This window comes from Morone saxatilis, unplaced genomic scaffold (assembly GCF_004916995.1).
Source record: "Morone saxatilis isolate NCDOM2014 unplaced genomic scaffold, NCSU_SB_2.0 Contig5, whole genome shotgun sequence".
NCBI classification, from domain to species: Eukaryota; Metazoa; Chordata; class Actinopteri; family Moronidae; genus Morone; species Morone saxatilis.
In genome coordinates this window covers 4204685-4214965 of record NW_023340095.1, presented here as the reverse complement: position 1 = coordinate 4214965, position 10281 = coordinate 4204685, and the positions used below count along the sequence as shown (strand labels likewise).

Below are 10281 nucleotides of genomic sequence, written 5' to 3'. Positions count from 1 at the left end.
GGGGGGGGGGGGTTGCCACTGACATACACACAGTGCCAGAATGACTGCTTGTTTAAACAGAGCTGTATGTACTTTTATCCAGGAGCTCTAAGGTAAAAAGAAAGTTCAGGTAATCGATCACAAATTAACATATGTAGACAAATTAGTTGATTATGTGATTATCATTTTAAATAATCTACTGTATAATTTCCTAATGAAAGTCTATTCTCAGAACCATGGAACAATTTGCAGCTTTTTACTTGGCAAGCATAAAGAGCAAAATGAGGACGTATCCATCAGCAAGCTGCGAGCAACAGACCTCTAACTGAAGCATGTTGTGCTCAATGAAAGGAACTAAAGGGGTCACAAATAACAAATCTGAAATAACAAAAACACACCAGCGGAGGCCGGCCAGCACAAAGAAACACGTGATTTTGTTTCCCCAGACTTTCGAAAACACGCATTCTGAGAATTTCAGGAGCTGGAGAAAATGAAAACAAATGCTTCATCATTTTGAAGCGGAGAATGAAAAACTAGCAGAGTGAGAGTGTGTTCATGTTCTTTCACTTTGCTTTCTCAGTCCACCTTCCTCATTAACTGTGGAACATGGTAGTTTCCTTCTCAAAACACACTTGACAGGCAACGAAGGATCAGTGAAATCCAATAGGTTGTACTCAGCACCTCAGCTTATTCCTGACTTTAAGTGCTACCAACTCATTAGAGCCTCAGCGGTGTCTCAGTGGGGCTGATATTTTAGCCAGTTCGAGCTTATCAGACATAAAATACAGTGCAGGGGCTGGCTGATAATTAACTATACACACCGCAGTCTGGGCATGCCAAAAGAGTACCAATAAATTAAGAATAAATCAATCAATAAAGATAAGATAAAGATGTTTGGTGAAATTAAATAAAAATAAATTCAATTGTTTAAGCTTTATCTGAGGGAAGGCCCACTGGTCTGAAAAATTAAATGTATTAGTCAGTCAGGCTCTAAAATACACATTTCAGAATAGTGGAACTGCCATTTGACGAACAGTGAGTTTCCAAAATGATCCCGTCAGCAAACATGATCAAAAGTATTATGTACTTTGTGTGTGATTCTATATTTCAAAATCAATACAAAAATAACATTATAAGAGTAGACTCAGCTAAAAGCCTGTAAATAAAGGCAGTGAACACTGAGCGAAAAAGCCTGGGGGTTCAAAGGGCGAGGGGTGAGCATTGCTGCCATAAACAACTGAGACCACAGACCACAACTGAGAAGCGTATTATTTTGTACAGTATGTTTACGGTGTACATAAAGGGAAACTTGCTGAATTGCTTTTCAGTACAAAGGAAAATTGTTTTAACTGCATGAAACAGGAAGAGGGTGCCATCGATTTGAGTTATTGAATGGTCGGTGCAAGGTGGGGGCTTCTACTATGGCTACAATTACAGTATATTTCTTAGGCGGAAATTAGCGTGAGCAGACCAACAGCTCTTAAGTAATCTAAGGTTTTACCTTTCCTTAATGCCCTCGCAGCAGTGCAGCAGGAAAGCCCCAGACATCCTGCCGCTGTGTTGGTTTTTTTTTATAAAGAAGTTAAGTTTGAGCAAAGTAAGAATACGTGACAGAGTCAGGGAGAAATGACAGGTAGGGTATTCAGTACAAATGTACAATAATGTGGGAATAATTGACCTTGAAATCCCTCTCGTCTCAACTTCCAGGATGATCTAATACGCTCTCTCTGGCTTTTTCCTGTCATCACCCAGGAGTGAAATCTTACTGACATGATTTAGAGCATTTTTCACAGCCAGTTGTGAGCAAACACACATAAGGGGGGCACACACGTGTTCACACACACATCCACAGCATCTGACCATTTGTTTGCCAGGTTAAATATGGGCCACATATTAGTCTTATCTGAAGACAGAGATTAATAACTGTAGTGTGTACTTGGGATAACTGTCTCAGCTAAGAGTTATTATCAGGGGTTTGGATTCCTAACATGTAAAATCATATATGACTGACAGTCAAAAGAAAAGAGTTTTATCTGTTTGTTTTTTGAAATAAATTATTCATAAAAATGTGCCCGACAGTCTTGCAGCCCTGACTTGAGTGCAGATAGTGATCAAGCTTGACCCTGTCGTGGTCACTCCCTTGTTTTTCATCTCAGGCTTGAGGCTTGTTAGCAAATTGCTTCCTGCCAAAGCTGAGGCATTTTTTAGTTGAAATGTTTAGAAAAGGAAATGCTGCTGCGATTTTTGGAGATGGAACATTTCAGTTTTGTATATATAGACACTGGGAGTATGTTCTGGCTCCTTTAATGTCTCCTCCCACAAATCTGACCTTCCTGAAATAAAATGTTATGAACGTACATTATTATACTTTGCTCTTCAATATTGCAGCATAAATAAAAATAAGCAAGTTGTTGTGAACAGAGAGGACACCAATCACTAATAATCTCAATAATCTTTATAAAGATTCTCAGGAGAAATGGTCAGTAGTAAAATTTTCATGCAACATTTGTGTTGCTCACTCATTCACGGTAGATAGCTAGCTAGCTGCTACGGTTTGGTAAGTATTATGATTGTGAACAATGGTTATTTATTTGATCAATCCAAGGTTAAATGAGAACCAGACAGCATTATGTAAAATAATTTGCATATTCTTGTCTTAAACCTTTTCATTATTAGCATAATAGACAACCTTAAAATAGCCACATAAAGCTGTCTGTTCGGCTCTGGCAACTTTCATTCATAAAACATTTGCCCAAAGAGTAAAACGAATATTAATTTTGCACTCAGCATAAAGGCATTATGATTGCAGGTTACAGTGTGTTTTTTCCCCTGTGAAGATGGGCGGATTATTTGTATAACAAATCCATTGTGTCAAATAGAGAAATTCTGATTGTGATAGCAACTTCTGTGTATTATTCAGAGTAACAGGGAAATGTTTGTGGAAAGACTATTTTGAATTATGGAAATGTCTTTTTTTTTAAAGTTATGTGCACTAGAAACAAAATGCCATTCATCCTACTTTTTGGGGGGAGGGACGCAAAAGAGACAAATATCTCAACATCTTGTAAATAAATTTCTAACATTGCACGCCTAAATACCACCACAGGTTAGTTGGATTTATTTTTTCCATTCAAGCATTCATTGAACCTTCCACATTTACTGGCAGTTTTAGCTGTGGAAGTGCTGCAATACTGCAATGCAAAGACAAATGAGAAAGGTGGCATGGGTTGGGCATCATTCTAGCCAATTTGTTTGATAGCTTTCCACTAGAGGCCTGTCCTGCATGGCTGGCCAAAGCCCCCGCCTCATACTTAGCATGGCCTGTCTGCCCTGCACCCCTGGCATTTCCTGTGAGTAAAAGAGGGATTGGGCAAAGTTGGCAAGTAGCGCCCATTTCAATAATGCATACCAGATGTGTGTTCATGTGCTTATATGTGCAAATCCTCTTGTAAACCTTTCATGGCAGTTGTACCTTTGCACACACAAACCACACAGCCGTCCCCCCTCTAACAACCCTGCAGGTCCTGCAGCTTCATCTGTTTTCCCTCCCATTTTCTTCTATGTGCTCTTTGACTTTCCAAAACAAGATGAATCAAGCGATGGCTCCATCCAGAGGTCTTTTATTTTTAGACACAGGGCAATCTCCAAGACGCAAGAGTTTATCCAATATAAACACATTCTGGTACAAAGAGCACTTGTTTAGACATTCTTAAGATATTTTTGCAGAACATAAACTCCCCAAACTCTACCTACTCCAACATCTGCATGTATATACATTCTCTCACACACACACACAAATGCAGATGAGTGGCTGACTCCACCTAAAACATTAAATTTCCTACTGATAAGCTACCATGTTCAGATTGTTTAGGAACCTTTCTCGTGTTTTTTTCCATGTGGAAAGCAACACATCCAATGCATAAAACCGGAAGACAATCTCCAAATACGAACATGCCTTTTTTTAATTTTTGTGTCATTTGGTGTAATTTCTTTTAAACAAAGTGGTTTAACTCTTACCTTGACTTCACATTTCTTGTGGCAAGCTATTCGGCACACTAGAAAAAAACAGAAAGAGAGAAAATGAAATTAACTTCACTGTTCATAAAAATCTCCCAAACATTGTGGAGAAATCCAAACACTGTGGTCCAGCATGAATCATGACACTGAGTAGTCGTCAAAGAGGTATGAAAAAGCAAGAGGTTCATTCAAATTCCACAGAGTGTTTGTTCTGTGGTCGAAGTCAAATATCATCTGCTGTTAGCAGGCTAATACTGCCCAATGTTAGCTTTGTGCTCTTTGAACACCGGATCCTTACCAAAGGTTTTAAACATTATTCTGAAAGACTCTGATACACAAAGATGTGATGTCTGTATTATTTGGTTTAATAACCTTTAAGAATATGATCAATAGAGAACCTTTGCATTGATTCACTGAACATATACTTTACTTTAGTAAAATCAATGATATTTTGTGGGTCCTTCTACTGAAACTGCTCTAATGAATGACAAACTTCAACACTTTTTATTCACCACACAGCTTTACAGACAGCTGCCCAGCTGTTCAAGAGAGATGCTTATCGAGATGATATCTACAAAACTCTACAGCACATAATAAAGAAACCATTACGTCCCTTTCAGTTACAGCACAGCACATCGTTTTCCAGACTAAACAACTTTCAATCCAGTGAATAATTCAAGATATTTTGTCTTTCTCTCTCATGCATATTTACAATGGTCCACCTTTGGACCACTGTATATATGCCATAAGTGGGCTCTCTTAGTTTAGCCTGTTACCACGCTAACATTTCCTAATTAGCACTAAAGCCACTACAGCTGTGGCTGAAGGGAATGCCTTCCATTCTGCATTTGGTCATAAACCAAAAAATTCTTTGGCCAAGTTGAAGTTTGACCTTGAAACAAGCTGTTACACAGATGCTGCATACGATCACCTTTGAAGTTGCTATCACAGTTTCCTATTTACACATCCAGCAAATAAGGAGCGATATTTCATTAAAATCATGTTTCTGTCCAACACTCGCTCAACTTTTAGCTTTGTTTGGTTCACCTGCTAGTTGCTTATTTTGTCTGTCTGCTGTTTGGTGGTGGACAGTCGGTTTATTAGAGCTTTTTTTGGCTTGCCTGCCAAAACGATGAGCTACAAAGCTCTGTGGAACTGAGGGGGAACTGCAAAGTCCGGAAATAACAGCCTGCATGGTTCATCTCTATGCCTGACCCCTTTCACATACATGTAGTAATGTGATTCATTATGGATGTGAAAATATTTTTTATAGCCGCTTTAAAGAAGATGAAAGAAGTGTATTCACAGGAGGCTGTGTTATTTGGGAGTCAAAGTTGAAAGGAATTCATGAAAATCTAGCACACAATCAAAGAGGAGAAAAGACATTGTTCTGCTGTTGAATTTCAACGCATTTTGTGCAGCTTCCCTTCAACCCTTGAGCCCCCTCTCTGGACTCCCACTGGGTCTACAAATAAGGGTCAATAGGGGAGAGCACCTGGACCAGCAGCTCATAAATTGTCAGATCCCCTCGAAGGACAGAGAATAAAAACACAGCTCAGTGTGCAGAGGCGTGAGCTTTCCAAATAAAGGAGAAGACTGTATGCTTTTACTGGAACACGCTACACCTTATGTAATGAATTATTCTTCCTGTCTCGAGCCACATTTTTCAAAGCAAGTGTAATATCTATTGTGATTACTTGTTAAGACATTGATATGAATTTGGGAGGTGGCCAGTCCTCTTATTGTGTAAGAGAGGAGATCATGTCTATGTTATACCGTCTTATGTCACCCTGCAGTCCCTGTAATCTTTTTTCAGAAAGATATATATTATGCTTCTTAAACACTTTGTTCTCTCTGATGTGTGTGCCCAAACCACACAATGTATTCCTTAAACAAAGCGGTCAAACTCTTTGTTCTACAGATCACATGCTCTGGTGTGTTATCAAAAATCCATCTTCTCAATCCAGTGAAACATCATGTTTGTTCAGAGAGAATCTGATGCAAATTTTAGAAGTGTTACGATTACTTACAAAGTCAATGGAAAAATACAGTTAGACACAAATTTGCCCCGAGTGGCACAAACTGACACATGGGGATTGTGATTGGTTGCATACCTACAGCCTATTTGAGATGGTTTCTCATTGTTCTCAATACTATTTGCCTGATTAAGGAATAGCATCAAAACATTAGACGTGTGAAGGAGTTTTGCTACTGGTTCAAGAGAATAAACAGAAGTGTCTCAGTGGTCAAATTCATGCAAATTCTGTGTCTGTCTGAACACATCTGAATGAATATTTTAAAATAGTAGCACTTATATTTGGATTACTTTGACTAACTGCTTAGTGCACCATGTTTGAATAAAAGGAGAGCACAAACTGGACCAGAACTCAGTAACAGACTAGCTTTGAGGAGCAGCGGCAACCAATGGTGCCAACATGACAAATTCATAAACAAAAAGTGTTAGTGCTAATTTCAAGAGATTCATTCGTTAATCTTGTCATATACTGAAGACAAGAGTTGAGATCAGATCTTCCCAAGGCTCCCAGACTTCAGGCTAACTCGTCTGATGAGTTTATTAGGTTTGCTAAATCATTATCAACACTTAGCTCAGGACTCAAGTTTATCATGTTTGGTGGGTTGTCTGTTTACTGTTTAACTGTGGTATTTATAGTCTTGCTCTTTTAATATTCATAGCCAATATTTTCAATAAACTTCTTTGCAACTCTATAGCTTCTTAGAAACCTTAAAATAGCCGTTAGCCTGGTTCAGGTTCAAAGGTCAAGTGTTCAGAGCAGCAGGGGGTCAACCAACAGTTACAAGGCTTTGAATCTTATCTAGTAGACATTTATTTTCCTGTTCTTTTTTCACACCAGCACCATTTACTTCACTTTACTTGCTTTACATGTTAGACGTTTTATTAAAAAAGTGAATTAACTTCTGTTTCATCAACCGGGTGTAGAGATACTGAAAGTAGGGAAAGTGAGAAGCGTCCTTTTTCAGAGCCAAATGTGTAATTACATCATGGTGCAGTTAGTTTTCTATTTCAGCACACGCTGGACTATATTTGCACTTGGGGGGTAACATTTGAAAGTCAGTTTGACTTCTTAATTAGAGACCTTCAAAATGTGGGTGGCACCATGAAATCCTACCGGGATACACATTTCCAAGTCTTCCAAAAGCACTCTAGTTCCCAGGGTCAAACCGAATGGAGTTCTTCTACAACATGACCCACATAGCCTATCACAGTCCAGACTTTGAGTATAATGTAATGTGTTTCATTATTTTTGTCGGTTTGGAACAACATACTCTGAATGAGGTTAGCATTTGACATTTCTGATCAACTGTTAATTATCCCAAGGCACCAAAGCATTTTCATGGGTTGAAGAAAAGAGGCATATAACCTTTTAATTAGGGCTTAGTTTTCCATATTTTATCCATCTTTTTTTTCCTTTTTTTTGATTAAAGAAATAGCTGATTGATTATTTAGTCTAAAAAATGTCACAAAATAGCGAAAAATGGCCATCAAAATTCCCATGGTGATGTCTTCAAATCACGTATTTTGTCAGATGTCAGTCGAAAACACAAAGATGTTACATTTGCAATGATAAAAACTAAAAAGGAACAGCAAAATCTTGAATTTGAGTACCTGGAACCAGCAACTGTTTTTTTTACTATTTACATTTCTGCTTAATGAATACTTAACCGATTATTTATTATCAAAATGTTCAGCAGACTAATCATTTTGGCACTACTTTCACCTGAGATAAAAATGCAAAATGACCAAAATTGGAGTCTGGAGTGAGTAAGGCCTCCTTTTTTTAAACTGTTGTTGACCTGCATGTAAAGTTCTCATATTTTCCACCAAATTAATTATTTTATTTTGTACAATTTGCAAGATTAAAAGCACACTGAGGCCTGCACAAAGTATTTATGACATGCTAGATGTGACATAAATCACATGGAATGCTCTCATAGATGTGAAATTCAAACATACTTGGCTGTTTGCTGGATAAGCATAAAAGCCATGTGCGTGTCCATCAGGACAATGTCAAGTGCCGTTCCCAGCACGTGAGTCCCCAGTAAACAACACTCCTGGGCCACATGGGAAGAAGCAGGACTTCCATATTGGGTGTGAAAGCACCGAGCCCAGAGAACTCGGGTTAGGCTTTACCTTGTTAGGAAGTTGGAGCTTTGGAGAATAAACAGAGCAGAAATGTTCCTGTTGGAAGGAAGGAAGAAAGGGGGAGGGGGAGGAAGGCAGAGCAGGGATGAGGAGGGATGGAACATGAGGAGAGAAAAGAAGATGCCAAACAGAATGGAAAGGAAGATGTTGGAGAAAAGACATCTAAATGGAAAGGATGAATAATAGAGTGAGGGTGCAACAACTGCTCACATCAATCATGAAGCAAATGAGAGGACAGAGGGGATGGGAGTTGGTCAAAATGAGGAGATGATGAGGAGTGTGGAACACCAGTTGCTATCTGACTCTGGGTCTCTGGTATGCTATAACATCAGGGAGGGAGAGAGGAGGGGGAAAATGATAGAGGTGGGGGGTGTGACTGAGGCTGGGTGATTTCCTTCCCTTGGTCCCTTGGAATGAGTCTATACTCCCATAGGGCTGGGCTGGACCCCCTTACAACACTGAACACAATCAGAGGGCAGGGCTGGAGAATTTCCTCTTCCTCCCCCTTCACTCTCACTCTATTCATCCCTCTCCTTTTCTCTCCCTCTCATGCACAATCACAAACACGTGAGCACCAACACGTGTACATACAGTGTACTGACACACACAGTGCGTAACTCCTGTGTACAGACACAAACTAAGGACTCTTAAGGGACACATTTTCAGATGGTGCTCATGATAAGATCAAAACTCTTCCAAAATCCTTATTCTTACATAACATTAGTTTGATGCTTCTTGCCAAATACGGATAGGCAGACATGGGTTTACTTTGTACTTCATCTTTGCATTTAACAATATTATAATTAAAATCCATTTACAGGTTCAACCTGAAACCCAAATTGAATTAACTTTTTTTCACAAATTACATTTTTATTAAATAAATAAATAAACTTTAATATTTTTTAAGGATTAACTGGGCTACTCAAAAATAATGTTGCATGTAAGTGGCACTATACCCGTTCTAGATATGAACAGGTATAGTACATTTATGAAGTAAAAATATAATTTTTTTGCAATTTGAAAGCCTATTTTCATGGATTTGGTCAGTTATGTTATTTTTACTTATTTTAAGGGATGAATATACTTCAAGACATATTGTTGCACTAGGGTTCCCATCATGCTTTGAGTGATGTAAACAGGAAGTACAGTATAATGTTGCCATGGAGACAGTGAGTTAGCTTTGAGCTCGGTTTGTTTTTATGGGAATCTGTACCATGGAACGTCATGCTGCATTAAAAAAAAAAACAGCAAATGATCAGCCGGTTTAGTTGATATTGACAATTATTAGGCAAGAACTTAAACCGTGCAAAGAATGTTTTTATATTATTTATAAGCTAATGTAGCTCATCTGCTTATAGAATACACAACACTATCACTAGAAAAAGTAAGTTGTTTTGATTACAGCAGGATGTGATGGCTTCTATGTGTTCAGATTTAACTGAGAAAAAAGTTCAAGACTTAATGCTGATTAATACGATTCAAAGAGTTACAAGTGGGGGTGAGGCACAAAGCATAAAAACTGCTGAAGATCTAAACTGATGACCTACTGAGTAATAGTATTTAAAACAGGCTCACCCATCAGCCACTTCTGACTGGGGGTTGCTCAACTGTTACTCGGTTGCAATCTACAGCGTCACCCTCAGATACACTAAATCCTATGTACTGGACCAATAACACTACAGAAAACCTGCAGACGTTGGTGGATGGGTCTCTTGTGAGCTGAAGGTACAGAATGTATAATGCCACACAAGCTTTCAGGTCAGTTCAGTTCAGTCAGTGGTACAAAGAAATGTACCACCTGGTCAGCTCAACAGTAAGAGCACAAGTCATACAAAGATATAATAAACATTTAAAAGTGATTTTGTGCCAATGTTTCCTCCTAAATGTTACACACCTTTTAAGAAAGAAAAATGTAAATAATTCAATCATGAGTGTACTATACATCCTCTGAAACAGGCATTAGAGGTACTAAATTATAACTTCATAGCAGCTGAGTTAAGAGTCAATTATCATTAAAAAAGTCTTATTGCACTTGGAAGGAACGATCTCCTGTATCTTCCTTCTTGCAGCGGGGTTGTATAAGTCTGTTGCTGAAGCTGCTC

The 10281-nt window shown here is 38.5% G+C and overlaps 1 protein-coding gene across 10 annotated transcripts in view; it reads right to left on the bottom strand.

The window, feature by feature from the left end:
- The window catches only part of tns1b (tensin 1b), a 158518-nt gene that overhangs the window by 92497 nt on the left and 55740 nt on the right, over positions 1–10281 (bottom strand). For all 10 annotated transcript variants that reach the window (XM_035676528.1, XM_035676533.1, XM_035676534.1 and 7 more), the window contains exon 3: positions 3997–4034. In XM_035676528.1, coding sequence (XP_035532421.1) covers positions 3997–4034 — 38 coding nt within the window. The remainder of the gene's footprint in view (positions 1–3996; positions 4035–10281) is intronic.